The 17,365-nt window shown below is 51.8% G+C and overlaps 1 protein-coding gene across 2 annotated transcripts in view; it reads left to right on the forward strand.

The window, feature by feature from the left end:
- Positions 1-17,365, forward strand: part of DGKZ (diacylglycerol kinase zeta) — a 46,771-nt gene that overhangs the window by 21,061 nt on the left and 8,345 nt on the right. For both annotated transcript variants that reach the window (XM_041459846.1, XM_041459847.1), the window contains 22 exons: positions 543-651; positions 1,358-1,453; positions 2,269-2,346; positions 2,670-2,726; positions 4,839-4,907; positions 5,305-5,376; positions 5,685-5,801; positions 5,886-5,957; positions 6,239-6,334; positions 6,601-6,683; positions 6,872-6,932; positions 7,326-7,439; positions 7,832-7,972; positions 8,492-8,570; positions 8,858-8,913; positions 9,990-10,052; positions 10,299-10,372; positions 10,479-10,590; positions 10,836-11,035; positions 11,332-11,432; positions 11,569-11,648; positions 13,055-13,124. In XM_041459846.1, coding sequence (XP_041315780.1) covers positions 543-651; positions 1,358-1,453; positions 2,269-2,346; positions 2,670-2,726; positions 4,839-4,907; positions 5,305-5,376; positions 5,685-5,801; positions 5,886-5,957; positions 6,239-6,334; positions 6,601-6,683; positions 6,872-6,932; positions 7,326-7,439; positions 7,832-7,972; positions 8,492-8,570; positions 8,858-8,913; positions 9,990-10,052; positions 10,299-10,372; positions 10,479-10,590; positions 10,836-11,035; positions 11,332-11,432; positions 11,569-11,648; positions 13,055-13,124 — 2,000 coding nt within the window. The remainder of the gene's footprint in view (positions 1-542; positions 652-1,357; positions 1,454-2,268; positions 2,347-2,669; positions 2,727-4,838; positions 4,908-5,304; positions 5,377-5,684; positions 5,802-5,885; positions 5,958-6,238; positions 6,335-6,600; positions 6,684-6,871; positions 6,933-7,325; positions 7,440-7,831; positions 7,973-8,491; positions 8,571-8,857; positions 8,914-9,989; positions 10,053-10,298; positions 10,373-10,478; positions 10,591-10,835; positions 11,036-11,331; positions 11,433-11,568; positions 11,649-13,054; positions 13,125-17,365) is intronic.

Raw genomic sequence — 17,365 nt, forward strand, 5'->3', positions numbered from 1 at the left:
ACTGGCTGGAGATACACAGTTTCTCCTGTTGGCTGGATTTCCTGCTCCTTTCCTCCACCCTAGCACATCTGGGAGAAGCTCACTAGGCCCAAACAAACAGCTGCTTTTATTCTGGCCAGTTGTACTGGTCCCTGGAAACAGCCCAGGCTCTGAGGTGCCTGAGAGGTGCAGGGAGACTGTTGGACAGGTGCTCTAGATTGTACCTGCAAAGGCAGTCCCACCACTGCAGCTCCGTGGAAACTCCCAGGGTGTTTTACAATGGAGCTCTTACCCCTGAAAGCATTAACCCAGCAGGCCCAGATTGTGCCTTCTGTTGGGTACAGGCTGTCTGGCTGAGCTGTCAGCAACGTGGCCAGTACCTCTTCAGCCCACAGGACTATCTCACAGAAACAGGTACTTCTCAGCCAGCTGGGATGGAAATTCACCTCATTTCCAGCCACTTAGTCCTGAGGAGGCTTTTCTGCTCCAGCCTCACATTGCATCTTAGAAGCAGGTTGTGCTTTGCATATATATTTAATAGCCAGCCCTCCTTTGTCTTCCAGGAAAGCTATTGCCAAATCCAGTCTCCAACACATGGTAGCCCAGCCAAACCCAGCACTGGCCATGAGGAGCGACTCGGAGAGGCAGATACGCAGCACTGTGGATTGGAGCGTAAGTTGTACTGTGTTTTGCTGGGCATTGCATGGAATGGGCTCTTGGCCAAGAAGCAGCAGGCTCTTCCCTGGGTTGAGGCCTCCCAGGTGACTGACTTTGACACATTTATGGCCTCTCCCATTGCCACCAGCTGGTGCCAGCATCTGTGCTCCTGGCAGCACTACTTGATGCTGCAAGAGAGAGGCTGTGGAGGCACAAGTGTTTCCTGGAGGGATGGCATAACTACTCCACTCCCAGCTTTTCTGCTTGTCACAGCCAAGATCTGTTGGTTGGGGCCAAGCAATAGGAGTAAGCCCTTGCTCCTTCACAGGCGATGCCTCATAGGTTTTAAGCTGCATGTTCAAGTTGTAGAGCAGAAGCTGGTTCAGGAGTGTCCCCTGCACTGAGTTTGCCCTGATGCCTCATCTCGGGGTGATGAAAGCAGCTCCCCTGTGCAGGACACTACAAGTGGTTTGTAGGTCTTGGGGTTGGTTTCCTGTGGCCCTCTTGTTTACAGCAGGTGGGCCATGGCAGCAGCTTTCTGAGGTTTCCTCTCTCTAGATGTCCCTGGCTGTTGTATGCATCTTGTCTCCTGGCCTCCACCTAGCTCCAACCTCCCACCCCCAACATTGTCCAGTATCTTGTCCCTTGCACAAAGCATTTTAGGGGCTCGGGTGCCTCTCTGGGGGTGCTCTCAGAGCTTGTGTTGTCTTGTGTCTTTCAGGAAGCTGCGGTCTATGGGGAGCACATCTGGTTTGAGACCAATGTCTCTGGGGACTTCTGCTACGTTGGGGAACAGAACTGCATGGCAAAGCTTCTGGTGAGTCGCCTGGGGCCACCTGCCTCGGCAGCAGTGGCCACAAACCCGGCTGTGCTGTCACCTTATAGGGAGACCACAGAGGCCACGCTGTTGCTGTTGCTGCTGCTGCTGCTGCTGCTGCTGCTGGGAGACATGCAGGGGTCTGGGGAGCTGCTGAGGCAGGGACTGTGTCCCTCCTGCCTCTGCATACCGAAGGGCCTAGTCCCTAGTTTCTGCCAGTGCTGGTTCTCAGTTTGCAATGGGAACCTGATGCAGGGCTGCCACTTGCTTGGAAGGTTCCAGAGAGAGGGTGTTGGTATTCCACACCTTTGGAAGGACAATGTGAATCCAAGACCTTTCAACAGAGGAGAAAAGTGAGCTCTGGAGACCCAGGCCTGTTGCCTTCTGCCCCTGCAGTCCTCCCTCCCAGTTTGCAGGCCCAGTCCCGCTCGTGGTGCAGGACACGGAGCACTGATGCCACCCTCTGCCTGCCATCCTGCAGGTGCCTGCCGCTGATGGCACCCTGCAGGTGCCTCCCAGACCAGCTTCCATGGTGCTCTCAGGCAGTGTCAGAAAAATACAAGGACTGCAGGAAAGGACAGTAGGGAAAGTACCTCCCTGCTCTGTTCCAGACTTGAGAACATCTGCTATAGGCACATGCTTAGACCCCTTCACTAGATAAGAAGTCTAGGTTGTATCTAACTTTTCAATAGGGCTTGTTCTGTATTCCGATACTTAAGAAGGAGGTGTTGTAGGAGGCTGAGCTTGCCAGGTTCTGAACACTGTGTATTTTCATTCACATATATATTTTTTTCTCCCCTTTTCTTACCCTTCAGCAAAAACCTCTCTCCAGGCGCAAGTGTGCAGCCTGCAAGATCGTAGTGCATACACCCTGCATCGAGCAGCTGGAGAAAGTGAGTAGAACCTGTTAAGCCCTCCCTGCAGCTCGCAAAAATATAGCAGCCTTCTCTTGGGCAGTGAAACACAAGAAGATTGGGGAACGGCAGTGTGTAATTGCAGAGAGGGGTCCTCTGAAAGACAGTACCAAAATGAGGATCTAGTGACATAATTGGGACCCCAGGCCTCATTTTGTTCAATAACCAAGATATGTGAGGGTTTTGTGGCAAGTACAAAACAACTCCAGAGGTTCTAAACCTTACTGTAGTGCAGTAAATTCCAGTAGATTTCCTTCACGTATGGTGGTTTTACTGGTTCCTCTCATGTGTTCTTCCTACAGATAAATTTCCGCTGCAAGCCTTCCTTCAGGGAGTCAGGATCCCGGAACATACGGGAGGTGAGAGATGTGCCTTGGACACTGCCCACATCTGCAGCTCCCATTTCCAGTTTGGTTGTAAAGACACCAGATGCTGCCTGCGTGTTGCCCATCCAAGTGGAGGCATCATGTTCCTTCCTGCTTAAGGGGGTGCTACCATAAAAGAGATGTTTCTTTGCAAGGCAGCAGCACAGACTGGGTGTGAAGAGTGAGCAGTTTGCAGGCAGCAGATGCAGAGCATCCATTGGTTTGCCTGTTCTGAATCTGCATGGGAGGAACCTACAGGCAGTGTTTTGTGGGAGAGACTTTGCCCCTTGTGTTGAGTCCTCAGGCACATAGATGAGGCTGTGGCAAAACAGCAGGTCCCCAAGTCTCCTGCAATTTGGAAGGAAGCAATGTGGGCTCATTTCTGGCTTTGTCATCAGCCCTGACCTAGGTGCCACAGGTGGCAGTGGAAGTTGCCCACAGTAGTGGTATCAGATCCCTTCAGCCCATGTTGTAATGTACTGGGCATAAGGAGTGGCCTGGAACCTGTCTGCTGACCTGCACTAGTGGAAGCAGCTGTCAGCCTTCATGCTTCACCCTCCAGCCTATGGAGCCAATGTAGCCTGTGTAGTGCTCTGGAGTGGGTGTGGGTGGCTCAGTCATGGGCCATTTTGGTAACAGAGCTGCCTCCAGCACACTGTGTTTGTGCTGGCACAGCAGACCTAGCTGGGGAAGGATATTCAAACACAGGGCTGCCTGCTTTGAAGTGACGGCATGACGTCATAAAGGGAAGCTTTCAGCATCACTTTAAACCTTCCTTTCTTGCTTTTTTTTTTTTTCTTTCTGTGCCTTCCCATATTGCTCTTAGTCCAGCTCCCTTATTTGTGCTTCACTTATCTTTTGGGCTCTGCTAACAGCTTGCTGCCTCTGCTCAACTGTCCATCTCTATTTTTCTTCTCTCCAACCTCTACAAATTTTTTCCCTCCTGTTTCTTGCTTTTTCTTTTTTCTCACAAATTCTGCTTCTCCGTCCTGTCTTTCTAATGCTTCTCAGTTCCTCCAAGGCCTCTTCCTTCCTGTTTCCCTAAAAAGGTGCTCTTCTAGCCTTTGTGGTGCCAGGGATCCCCTTCAGGATCAGCCCTTTCCCTATGATATGCTTGCTTGGACCTGGAGCTGAGCTCAAGGCATAGCCCTCCTTCTGCTCCTACTGGATTAATACCTGCTAAAGGCAAGAAGACTCTTCATCCCCTCCCATGTGCTGCACTCAGAGGCAACACTGGAGCTCACCTCAGCCTCCTGCCAGTTTCTGCCTCTCATCATCATGATCCCAAAAGCTGTCAGGAGCAGGATGTTGGGCCCTGTCATGCCAGCCTGTGAACTTGCACTCCCTTTCTCTTTTTGCTGCTCTTTCTGCAGTGCTGTTCCCAGTCCAGGGCTGGAAGAATAGTATGGGATTTAGAACAAGTGGTACTTCATTACAAAACTTCTGACTCCCTCACAATCACTTCTACAAGTCCCAGCCCTGAACCCACCGTGAGCCTGCAGGCAGAGCAGAGGTGCTGGCGAGCAGCCTTGCTGCCCACGCTGGGACTGAAGCAGGCTCAGGATTGGCCTGGGGAAAGAGCAGGGGGAAGTGGGTGTGGAGGGCTTTGGGGCTGCCACTCTTCTCGAGGAATGAGGAGCGAGGAGGTTCCCTGCTTAGCTGCAAGCACTTCCATCTTCTTCCTGTGGGCACAAACTGTGTCTCTCCAGGGATTTTCACACCTTCCACCAGCACATTTTTCACCTGGCACTAAGGGCATCTGGGCAGAGATGTTAAGGGGCAGAAATGTGCTACTGCTTACCCAGTCTCCATTGGATCTGCTTTGTGTGATTCTCAGTCTTCAGTTTCCCTGTCCTCCTTCCTATTTCTTCTGGTTTTAATTCCCTTTTCTTGGAGCATCTTAATTTGGCCTCTTGTCCCCTGATTCTTTGGCTTTGCTGTCTCTCAGCGGGTGGGGGGCTGGTCCCTATGAGCAGTGGTTTTGCTGTGAGAGCAGAGGTTGGCTGGCCTTTGTCCATTTCTTCTGCCTGTTCCTGTGTTCCCTCATGCACTGGGCCCTTCACTTCTTTTTTTTTTTTCAATTTTCTTTTTTTCTTTTCCATTTAGCCCATTGTTGTCCGACATCACTGGGTGCACCGGAGGCGGCAGGAAGGGAAATGCCGGCAGTGTGGAAAGGTGAGAGGGCATCTCGGGCATTTTGCTCAACCTGAAGGTCAAGCCAGAGACACGCACAGGGCTGGGAACCAGGGACATCCCACCATTCCTGTTTGGCAGCAAAACCAAGACACGTGCCCTGCTTTTCACAGTGAAGCACTATGTAAGTGCTTCCTACATAGAGGAATTCTTCCCCTGGGCCCTGAAAGAGACTGTCTTCCTGACATGCTTTCCTTGAGCAATAAGGTCACCTCTGCAGAGCACAGTGGCCTCTCTGGTGCTGTTATTATGGTTGGGACTGTCTGACAGGATCTGGAGGGCTCCAGCTGCAGGAATGCTCTCTTTGTTAATGTCTCTTACTGTTGGATGGTAGGAAACTGCAGGAAATTCCCTAAGCCTCTTATCCTTTCTTCCTTAGGGTTTTCAGCAGAAGTTTGCCTTCCACAGCAAAGAGATTGTAGCCATCAGCTGTTCCTGGTGCAAACAAGCGGTGAGCAGAGCCCCCCCTGAATGCCTTACCAGTCGGTTCTGCACTAAAGACCTCTGCTTTCTGCCGGGACTCCCCGAGCTGCTGCTCGCAGCCTGCCCTTAGCAGCTCCCCCTGCTGGGAGAGGCTGTGCTATGATATTTGCGAGCTCCTTTGAGAAACTCTCTCTTCATTGCCTTCCCGTTACAAAATTCCTGCATGGTTTCATCCAGCACTCCCTGCATTGGCATGGGGAACCTGAGAGGAGGAGATGGTGGCTGTGCCCAGCAAACTGAGCAGCTGAGTTTTCTCTCTGTCTTCTCCTTGGCCAGTATCACAGCAAAGTATCGTGTTTCATGCTGCAACACATTGAAGAGCCCTGCTCACTAGGGGCTCACGCTGCTGTTGTCGTTCCTCCCACCTGGATCCTGCGGGTCCGGCGGCCCCAGGTAAGTCACTTCAGCTCTTGGGGCTCTTTCACAGTTCCCACTTGGCCAGTGGCTCCTCACAGAATATGTTCCTTTTCTCTCTAGAATCCACTGAAATCTAGTAAGAAGAAGAAGAGGACATCATTCAAGCGGAAATCCAGCAAAAAGGGGGCCGAGGTAAGATATGAGGAGACTGGGAATGACCTTGTCTTGGAAGGGCAGAGGGACTGAACAGTGAGGAGCAAGGCTGAGAATAAAAGTGGGCTTTTCTGGATCTGCACTGACGTTAAGGAGGTTGAACTGGATGGAGCGTGCCTGCTGGCAAGGTATATGCCAGATATAAAGTTTATGGGGTGGCTGGGATGTTTTCTTCCTCCTGCTTCTGACCTGCATGATGTTAGGGCTCAGCTGGAGGTGGCAGTTTGCATTTGTTGAAGGATCTATGGTATCTCTTGCAGGAAGGGAGGTGGAAACCTTTTGTCATCAAGCCCATGCCAGCTCCTCTCATGAAGCCCTTGCTGGTGTTTGTGAACCCCAAGAGCGGTGGGAATCAGGTATGGCCTTGTCTGGTATGTCTAAGAAGACATCTCTGTGAGAGCATTGCCATTTGAGTGCTGGGCTCTCATCATAGTTTTGGTGATGCTTCAGCTGCACAAGAGGCCACAATGTCAGTTTGCTGCCCAGCAGTTCCTACCTTGGCCAGGCTTTGCCCGTGTCTCCTCCATAATGGTGTTGTTTTAGCCTGTCCCCAGGCAGGACCAGATGCCTCCTTCTGCTGTCCACTGGGAACTCAATATTACCTGACGTCTTCTCCCCATAGGGAACCAAGATCATCCAATCCTTCATGTGGTACCTCAACCCACGGCAAGTTTTCGACCTCAGCCAGGGTGGACCCAAGGAAGCGTGAGTACTGACGGGGGCAGCACCTTTCTCTTCCCCAGCTGTGTCCCAGGATTCCTCCCGAGAACTCTTCCCCCAGCTCATAGAGGGAGGCATGGATGTGTTTTTGTGAATGCCAAGGGCTCTGTGAGGCAGCCACTGTGTAACACCTTCAGTAAGTCTCCCCTCCTCAACCTCCCTGTTCCCCACAGGCTGGAGCTGTACCGCAAAGTCCACAACCTCAGGATCCTGGCGTGCGGGGGAGATGGCACGGTGAGTCTCCAGCCCCTCCATCCCGTGGTGCCCCTTTGCCCAGGCCTTTCCAGTGCGGGCAGCAGCCCTCCTTGTTGTAATCCAGAACAGGGCAAATTGGGCACACTGCATCCATGGTGCAGCTGGTAGCATGTGCCCTCGTGCACTGTTCCAGGGAGTGCTAGTCTAACATGTCTGGATTTGTAGTCCTTTTGAGGGCCAGTGTCCTGACTGGGGTTACTGGTATCTCCTGCAGCACCTGATTAGAGCTTTAAAGACTGTGAATAGCCTCAGTTGTGGCTAAGGAGACCCCATCTCTGCCCCTTTGCCATCACTAGTGCTTCAAGTCACCTCTGCCTGCCTGCTGGTTCCTGAGATAACTAATGGTTTCTTTGCATTCTCTTGCTTGAGCAGGTGGGCTGGATACTCTCCATTCTGGACCAGTTACGCATCAACCCACCTCCTCCTGTGGCCATCCTACCTTTGGGGACAGGGAACGACTTGGCCAGAACACTGAACTGGGGTGGGGTAAGTGATGGGCACAAGAACTCACTGCTGGCAGAGCAGGGCTGAGTGCTTCAATCCTTGTTTCAGACACATGGTGGGAGATTTGCATGGGCTCATGTTTCAACTTCCTGTAAATACAGACCAACAAATAAGTGCAATTTGGATGTTGCTGTTCTTCTGACATTTGAATGGTTTTGCATTAGATTATACAAAAGCAATTGCCTGTTCAAACTTTGGAAAGTTTTTAGAAGGAAGATGTATTGTTTTAAATTCCAAGTCCCATTTTTTTGTGCATTCAAGTAGAGCTGATCTCTTCTACATCTTTTACTCTGAGATGCCTTACCAAATCCTGCTGTCTGGGGTATCTCTCTGGGAGGCAGGCATGAGACTCCCCAAGTCCTTCTCTTCACCAGGGTTACACAGATGAGCCTCTGTCCAAGATCCTATCACATGTAGAAGATGGGAACATAGTACAGCTCGATCGCTGGAACCTCCGTGTGGAGCCAAACCCTGACACAAACCCTGAGGAAAAGGATGAGGCAGCTGCTGACAAGGTGGGACATCTCCTCTCCATGTCTATTCCCTGTGCTAGACGTCTGCATTCTCTCTTCTGCCACTGGCTTGGGCAGGCCCAGCACTTGAGGCTATGTTCTTGGGTTGGTGTTTCCCTCTCACTCCTCCAATTCCACCATTCTGTTCATGGCTCTGATCCACAGCACTCATAGCAAAAGTGTATGTAGAGTTCATAACTAAATGCCTACCACAGGTTTTTAACCACAACTTGCAACAGGTATAAGCCCAGTATTCTGTGAAACTGTTTTCTTTAACAGAAACATGGGTGATTGCAGAAACCTCAGAGAGCAGAGTGTGTCCCCTTGGACTGTTTCTCTTACCCCTAGGAGCCAGGAACTAATCCATCATCTCAGGCTGGTGACCTCTGTATTTTCCTAGGGAAAAGGCAAGCAGGGTCCCTCAGCCTCATGAGCACTGTAATGGCTCTGCTGTAACCTGACCTCATCTGTGCCATGGGCACATGCTGGCAGCCTCATCCTTATTCCTCCTTTTCATTTCAGCTTCCTTTGGATGTCTTTAATAACTACTTCAGCCTTGGCTTTGACGCACGGGTGACGCTGGAGTTCCACGAATCCCGAGGTACAGGGCAGTGGCAGGACTTGGTTGGGGTCTGTGGGATGGGCCTGTTCTCGTTCGTGGGTTCCTCAGGAAAGTGAACAACAGAATTGCTTCAGGGACAGAGCTGGAGGTGAAACATGAGGACCAAGTCCAAGCTGCAAAGGGGGAAGAGGGGTGCCTGCACAGGAAAAAAGCTGGGGGCATACCCCTGGCTGAGGCTGGCTGGAGAGCTGTGTCTGAGGAGAGCTGGCAAGTGAAATATTTCCATGTGTAGGCCAGTGACCTGGACTTTTTTCTCCTTTCCCTAGAGGCCAACCCAGAGAAGTTCAACAGCCGGTTTCGGAATAAAATGTTCTATGCTGGGGTGAGTGTGTGAGGGATATCTGAGCCTGCAGTCATAGCAGCCTTAACGTCAGCTACAGCACAAGCATGGACCTGCCTCCTGCCTCACCCATTTAAGCTACATGGACTTTCACGTGCACCCAAGCTAAGCCCCCCAGCCCAAAGCTGGAAAGTTGCTGGAGAAATGCTGCAGCACTGGGAGTCACAGCTCCTCTTTGGCTGTGAGGCTGCTGGCAGTACAGCTTGCTCCGTGTCCTGCAGTACAGTTGCTGTATTGATCTCCTGCCACTATTGTTCTTGATCTCAAGCTCACGGGTGGTCACCCAGGCAGGACCTCCCTGGAGCTGTGGGAAGGCAGACTGTTCCCCCTGCAGAGGATAAGGAAGCCTTTCCATCACAGTCTGCACACTACTTTGGTCTTTTATTATATACCTTGGACCAGTTACACCTTCCTGGCTAATTACACCACCTTCCTATGTCTCACCTCTAGAGCTTTGCTTCTCGGTATCATCTTTGTTGCTCTGTCTCCCCATCCTCAGTGTACTTTCTAGCCATGTGCCTGGTAACTGGTATTTGAGCAGTACTAAAGGCCAAGTGCTGCTCTGTGCCATCTCACATCTGTCCTGCTTGTGTCTCTTTTGCTGTCTGCACAGTTAAACCCAAAGGGGACCATGCTGCCCCTCCTGGAATCTCTAGATGGGGTCACTTCAGCTCTTTTGGGTGGTGCTTCATCACAGCTTGAGACTGAATTTGTCTCTTGTTACTTGATTCTCACTGGAGGAGGCTCATCTTGTCAGCTCTTCCCTAAAGTCAGGACTGAGGTGGCAAGGGAATACTAGAGCATGTTACTGAAGCTGCCTCAGGGTGTTTGGTAGGCAAAATAGCAAGAGGAATGGATCGGGTTGTTTTGGAGGAGAAGAAGACTTCTGACAGTGGATGAAAAGGGGGTTTGCAGATTTGAGCAGCTGAGGTCTGTGTCAGGTCAATGGCAGGCTGAGTTGCAGGTCAGTGGCAGGCTGAGTTGCAGGTCAGTGGCAGGCTTCTGGCTGCCCATTCTGGTGAGCATGTGGGCACTAACTCTGTCTCTTACCTTGGCAGACGGCCTTCTCTGACTTCCTCACCGGGAGCTCCAAAGACTTGGCGAAGCATGTCAGGCTGGTTGTGAGTGTGCTGGGGTGCTCTGGTCCAGGGAGGGGGTGAGCTGTGGAGGTGTGAGGAATGTCCCTTGACACGCTGAGTGTGTCAGGGTTGGGGAGTGAACGGGGAGCTTCCTGGGAGCATCAGCTTCCCCTGACTTGGAGAACATTCCCTGTAGGGAGTAGAGGAGGGAGGCCATTTCTCCCTAAGTGGGTATGATGGACCAGGCTCCCCCTTACAGCAGCCTGAACACCCCTGTGTTGTCTCTAGTGTGATGGGATAGACCTGACCTCCAAGATTCAGGACCTGAAGCCCCAGTGTCTGGTCTTCCTTAACATCCCAAGGTGAGCACCCCCAGGATCTGTCTTCATACGCTTTTCACACCTGTGCTGTAGATCCCTTCCTGGGTTTGGGGTGCCAGTCCAGGCATTTCTTCTTGTCCTTTCACAGGTACTGTGCAGGCACCATGCCCTGGGGCAACCCTGGGGAGCACCATGACTTTGAGCCCCAGCGCCATGATGATGGTTGCATTGAAGTTATCGGCTTCACCATGACATCACTGGTGAGTCAGTGCTGTTGACAGTTGTAGATAGCAACCAAGGGGGTGAATAGTCCTATATGACAGTGTCTGCTCTCTAACATTTAGGTGAGGTGCTGTCATGCCCTGGTCTCTGTGAGTCCCTTCTCACTGAAATCATACCTGAGACCCTCAGAACTTGGTTCACTTGTAACATCCAGATGACAATGGATGTTTCCCTCATCCACGTATCAGTCCATGTTCTGCTCTCACTCTATACCCTTTCACAGGCTGCCTTGCAAGTCGGTGGCCATGGGGAGCGTCTCTGTCAGTGCCGGCAGGTGGTTCTCACCACATCCAAGGCCATCCCCATGCAGGTAGATGGAGAGCCCTGCAAGCTGGCGGCTTCCTGCATCCACATCTCTCTGCGCAACCAAGCCAACATGGTGCAGAAGACCAAGCGGCGTAACTCCATGCCTCTGCTCAATGAGTAGGTTCCTCAGATTGATCTGCCACCTCCTGTCCAAGGATGGATGGTTGGCAGGGAAAGGGATGGGACTGACCTGTGACTGGCAGAGGCATTTCAATCCTTTGTTGGGTAGGGTCTGGGAAGGGATCAGGTCACAGAAGTAAAACCAGACCCTGATGCTGGAGAAGCTGCTGGTGCCAAGCTCCCCAGCCCAGTCTATACAATACTCTTGCCTGTTTTGGAGGGATTGGAGTAATAAGGAGAAAGCAGGGTGTAATTTTCTGATATCTTTCTTTTTCCTTGCCCCCTGCATACAGCCAGCAGCCAGTGCCCGAGCGGCTGCGGATCCGGGTGAGCCGAGTCAGCATGCGCGACTATGAGGCACTGAACTACGACAAGGAGAAGCTCAAGGAAGCCTGTGAGTGACCAGCTGAGTGACCAGGGGGTGGGAGCTGCAGTCCCCAAGTCTGGCAAAGCCTGTAGTTAAACTGTGTGACGTGTTGGGAATAGGGCATGGGCTGCTCCCTGAGCTGAGCCTGTGCCCTGTCCTGCAGCTGTGCCACTGGGGATCATCGTGGTTCCAGGAGACAGTGACCTGGAGTTGTGCCGGACCCAGATTGAGAAGCTGCAGGAGGTGAGTCTGTTTGAAAAGTGGTCGTAGCTGAATACTGAGGATGAAGGGACTCAGGGAAAGGATTTCTAAGCCACCTTGACCTGCACACACCACCACACACACTCTTGCTTTAGGTCATGCTTAGAGGTCATGGGTTTGCCTTCACCATGTGGTGGAGGCAGGGTGCCAAGCTGGATGCCTTGTTGCTCCCTGCTGTCTGGCAGCTGCTTTTTCAGCATTGCTCTTCTGACTGTTCTCCAAGCCCAGAAAGTGACTCTGAAAAACTACAGGGTAGTATAGAAAGCCAGCACACATCCTGTGGGGGACTATAACCATTCAACCCTTCAAGCCTTCACAGGCTCTGTGTTTCCTGTCACAGCTCTGCCTTCTCCAGGTGCCTGGATTAGGTTTGTAACCCCTCCCACTCTTCTTATTTGCAAGCACTAATTTTTGTGTCCTTGCCAATGTACTAGCATGTGTCTGTGACCTGTACACAGACTGTGTTACTCTTGCTCCTGGTGAACAATGCCTTCTAAGCCCATAGTGTGGCTTCTGAAGCTACACTGCTCAATCTGATTGCTGCACAGAAGACTGAAGGGACCTTTCTTTGTCTGCTGTTGGCTGGCTCTTGTGCCTGTGGGAATCCCATCCATTGTATGTGTAGAGTCCCTCAGAGCTGAGTTGCAGAGCTGCTTGCCTGGGCTGGCACACTGGCATCTGCCTGTTGCTGTGCCTGCTCTGTGTGCATGTCCCCTGCCCACTTTGTGCCCAGGCAATGGTGAGGACACACAGGCAGGCACATAGCTAGCAGCTCCTGGGTTCACAGGGTAATGCTCTGCTGCTGTCAGTGTGGTAGACAGATGCTCCTGCATTCTCCTGCACCTTTAAAACTGTGCAGTGTGGCTGGTGTTCCTTGGTCACCTCATGGTTTACCTCTTCTCAGTCCTTGGGTAAGCTCTGTGCTCCGATCTTAAAGCCAGGCAAGGACCAGGTTACCTTGGCCAGACAGTGTGTAAAGCCAGATATGGCAGCACATCAAACAACTCTAGTGGGATGAGAGAGGGACTGAGGGGCTGCCCAGACACAGGCTATAACAGGACACCTTGCTTTTCTGCAGGATTTCCCTGCACAGCCCTCTGCTTTAGAGCGCCTGCTCTTCCAGGTGTGTATGGCCTCTCTCTGTCCTCTGGGCCCATCTGTCATGTCCACTGTGCCGGTCTCAGGGGCTCATCTTGTGACACTGCTCTACAGTCAGCTCCAGTTTGTCCCATGGTGCTCCCTGTTGCAGTGTGCTGTGCCTGTGTTCAATTTCATCCAAGTACCTGTGGTCCTCTCTGTCTGCAGGGACCTCTCAAAGCAGGAGCAATGCTCTGAAGAGAGATGCAGAGGCCATAAGCTACATTTTTATCCTCTCTTTTATTATGCAGGAGGGAGATGGAGCCAAGCCGAAGACACTGTCATTCCAGAAGCTGTCACCCAAGTGGTGCTTCCTGGACTGTGAGTATCACCCTCCACTAGGAGCTGGGTCTGATGATGTGCTGGCAAGCTCCTTTGGTCTGCCAGCTCAGTGGAGGTAGGGGATGGAGATCCACATGGCTGCGAAGATCCAAGGGTTATTGATGCCTTAGAAACCATAAAAGCACCTGAGAATTAGGGCATAGGAATTGCAGCTCCTATGCCCAAAAAAGTGGAGGAATCAGTAGCCCAACTGAAGTGCATCAACACCAATGCATGCAGCATGGGCTACAAACAGGAGGAGCCAAAAGATATGGCCGAGCAAGAAAACTATGACATATTTGCCATCACAGAGACATGGCGGGACAAGTCACACAACTGGGGTGCTGCAATGGATGGCTATAAACTCTTCAGAGGGGACAGGCAAGGAAGAAGACCAAGCTGATCTCTTCCTGTGTCGAGATGACTTGCTCAGTGGATGAGTGAAAAGCTGTGGATGTTGTCCACCTGAACTTCAGTAAAATGCTTGACACGGCTTTCCACAGCATTCTCCTGGGGGAGCTGGCTGCTCGTGGCTCACATGAGTTCACTGTTCACTGGCTAGAAAACCAGCTGGATGGCTGGGCCCAGAGTGGTGGTGCCTGGAGCTACATCCAGCTGGTAGCCCATCACCAGTGGTCATCCCCAGGGCTCAGTATCAGGCCTGGTCCTGTTCACTGTCTTTGTCAGGATGAGGAAATCAAGCACACCTCAGTCACTTGCAGACAAGTTGCGTGGGAGTGTTGATCTGTGGGAGGGCAGGAAGACACTGCAGAGGGATCTGGACAGGCTGGATCGCGAGCCAAGGCAAATTGCATGAGGTTCTAAAAAGTAAATGTCCTGGCTTGGGTCACAACCACCCATGCAGTGCTGCAGGCTGGAGAAATGGGGGCTGGAAAGCCACCAAGCAGAAAAGGACCTGGAGGTGCTTGTCAGCGGCAGCTGAACATGATTCAGTGTGTGTGACTGTCAGAATCCGATTACTAAGGTATGCCCCTGCCCAAATTAAGGTGAAAATGAGACCATGTGTCAGTGACAGTAGTATGGGTTTCGTTTGACTTAAATATGAGAGAGAGAGATAGAGAGAAATAGAAAGGGGAGGACAGAAAGAGAGTAACAGGGACAGAATAAGGAAAGTATCATCACTCCATGGATCCCAGTGATGCTTCATTGATTCTCTCCAGCTGGTCTTCTTGGTGGTGAAGGTCCCCTCGAAAAGAATAGAATCTGATGAGTTAATATATGCTCAGGCCATATAGGAAAATCCAAGCACCTCCTTGGGGTAGGGGGTGAGTTTGCCATTGTCTCTTCCATATTTGTTGCATTATGTGTAATCCTGTGGTGCAAGGCCTCAGGAATGACTATGGGGGCACTTTGATTGGCCTTTGATGGATTAGTGCACCCCCTCACCTGCCCCTCACGTGAATGTCCCGTGGATGTTGCCTTCCAAGGGTTGGGGGTTCCATAGCCAGTGCAAGGGAGGATGGGTTCACAGCCCCTGAGCAGAAGTTACAACGCACCAAAACTTCCTACCCTGACCTCAGCTGGGGGAAGGGGGGGAAATCTGTGCAAACCTGCTCCCAGCAAATGGGTCTGTGGGCTACGGCCTCCCCCACCCCAAAGCAAGACAAAGATGATTCTTAGCATGACTGCTGGTTTTGGCTCATATTCTTGTCCTTCTTTACTTGTTTGTTTCAGGTGATTGAAAAATGGGTTTTCCCTTTATTTAATCTCAGCAGTTTAAGTTTCAGTCCAAAGTCCCAGTCAGGTATCTTCTGGGAGGCTTCTTTGGTTGTAGCTTCTTTATATAGTTTTTATCCAGTTACAATGAGTAAAACTTTATATCAGTGTTTGAGGCATGAACTATTTCAGTCTCTGACAGTGTCCAGGTGGCCAAGAAGACCAATGGCCTCTTGGCCTGGATCAAGAAAAGTGTAGCCAGCAGGACCAGGGATTGTTTCCCTGTACTCAGCCCTGGTGAGGCCACACTAGGAATCCTGCATCCAGCTTTGGGCCCCTCACTGCAAGAAGGACATTGAGGTGCTGGAGCGTGTGCAGAGAAGGACAATGGAGCTGGTGAAGGCTCTGGAGCACAGATCTTAGGAGGTGTAGCTGAGGAAGCTGGGGTTGGTTAGCCTGGAGAAAAGGAGGCTGAGGGGAGACCTTATCACTCTCTACAACTACTTGGAAGGAGATTGTGTCAAACTGTGTTGGTCTCTTCTCCCAGGTGACAAGCAAGAGCGATGACCTCAAGTTGCATCAGGGAGGTTTTTTTCCCCACTGAAAAGGGGATCAAGCATTGGAACAGGCTGCCCAGGGAAGTGGATGAGTCCCCATCCCTAAAGATACTTAAAAGATGTGTAGATGTCGCACTTAGGGATGTGGTTTAGTGGTGGACTTGGCAGTGTTGGTTTAATGGTTGGACTTAAGGGTCTTTTCCAACCTAAGCAATTTTTTTGATCATTCTGTGGTTCTATGAATTTGCGGGGGGTGAGAGAACAGACATTCACTGACAAGTGACAGGGAACCATCGAGGCTTGCGACTCACGGATGTTGGGGTCTTTGGGGCTGAGCACAGCAGTGCTTTCCCCCAGGCTGCGTGTCTGGCTGCTGACCGGAGTGCAGCAAGGGGAGTCTGTGGTTCTCTTGACCCTGGAGCTGAAGGCAGCTTGGTGGCATGTGTTTGTCACTGCGGGACTGCTGGGGATGCTCTCCTGTGTTGTGCAGGCAGGGGGCCCCCCTGCTCCAGCATCCCCGGAGCCGGGCTCACCATGAGCATAGCAGTGTTATGGGAGAGCAGCCTCCCTGCTGGGCTCCAGCTGCTGTTTCTTCCCTGCCTGAAAGTAACTTTCTCTTCTCCCTTTTCCTTCTCTGACCAAGAACTTCTCTGGAAGCTGGCTGAGTGAAATGCCCACTGGTAGCATTTCATCTCTCTGATATCCCAGCAAGCAGCACGTAGACCACAGCAGAGCACAGCCGTGGGTTGCAAACTGGGTCTGTGAAGCCTTGTGCTAGGCAGAGAGGGTGCAACTTCTCCCTTCAAGGTTCTAGCCCTGTGTGTGGTGTTGCTGGTGATGCTGCTCCCCAGTGTCACTAGCAGGACTGCTGTAGCAGGGCCGCTTTCCCTTCTGCCAGTCTCCCAGCAGCAGGTTCTGGGCTCAGGAAAATGTATCAGGGAAGAGGCTAGAGTCTCATTCGACACAGCAAAGGTTCATTCAAGTAGCTGAATTATAGGCCTTGAACAGTAGCTCCCTGGATGCAAATACCCAGGATAAACATGGCTCTTTCCCTCCTCTCACCTGCTCTAGCACATCCCCATTCTGTTTGCAGAGAGACTTCCTTGGGTCTGCGAGGATCCCACTGCAGCAACCTCTCCTGGACTGGCACCAGCAGCCTGTCAGGATACTGGGGAAATGCTGCCCTGCATAGGAATCCAGCTGTCCTGGCACTGTGCTTTTACCTGTCCTGGTCTCCCTTGGTGATGCCCTAAATCCATAAGCCCTCCCTGCTCCCCTGGGGGTGATGACCATGTGTGTCTGGCTCCAGCATAGCCACTTGCTCTGTTGGAGCTCCCCTCTCTCTGTGATGATCTCTAAGGAAGAGGGATGCACTCAGACAGGCTGGAGGCTGATTTGAAGCTCTCCTGCCATCCTAGTCCACAGGTACTTGGCTCTACAGCTGATGGTGGCATGTTCTGTTGTGCCTGGCAGTCACATGCTCTGAGTGGCCTCATGAAGGTCCTTAGTCAAGTCAGCAGGAGGCTGAGCCCTCTCTTCTCCCAGCCTCCTGTAGTGCCCCCATTTCTAAGCACTGTTCAACAAGGTGCACCATGTTAATCACAGCAGTTCTGCACCTGGTATAAGTGAATGCTGAGATGTGCACTGCATGGCCCTGAGCTTCCTCTGCTCAGGATAATGCTGGAGCACCTGAAAGCCCCCAAAAAGGCCATGGCATCAGCTAGTTGTGTTCCTGCCTTACCTGTGGCTTCCTGCCAGGAGTCATTGAGGAGGAGGTAGCAAGCAAAGGTGTGCTTCACAGGGACGTGATGGTCTGTAGGCCTAAGGGGCTGCCTCTAGGGTGAAGACACCAGCAGATTCATGAAGGGAAGTGGTTTGCTCCTGGTAGGGGCTGCTGTTTGCTTTGCTGTACCCTGTGTGCAAGCCATGAAGTGGCTGGATAGCTCACTGTCACTGATGGTGGGAAGAGGCTGTCTCCTTTGTCTCACACCAAGGATCAGCCCGTTT

This window comes from Pyrgilauda ruficollis, unplaced genomic scaffold (assembly GCF_017590135.1).
Source record: "Pyrgilauda ruficollis isolate IOZ18807 unplaced genomic scaffold, ASM1759013v1 scaffold14, whole genome shotgun sequence".
Taxonomy (NCBI): Eukaryota; Metazoa; Chordata; class Aves; order Passeriformes; family Passeridae; genus Pyrgilauda; species Pyrgilauda ruficollis.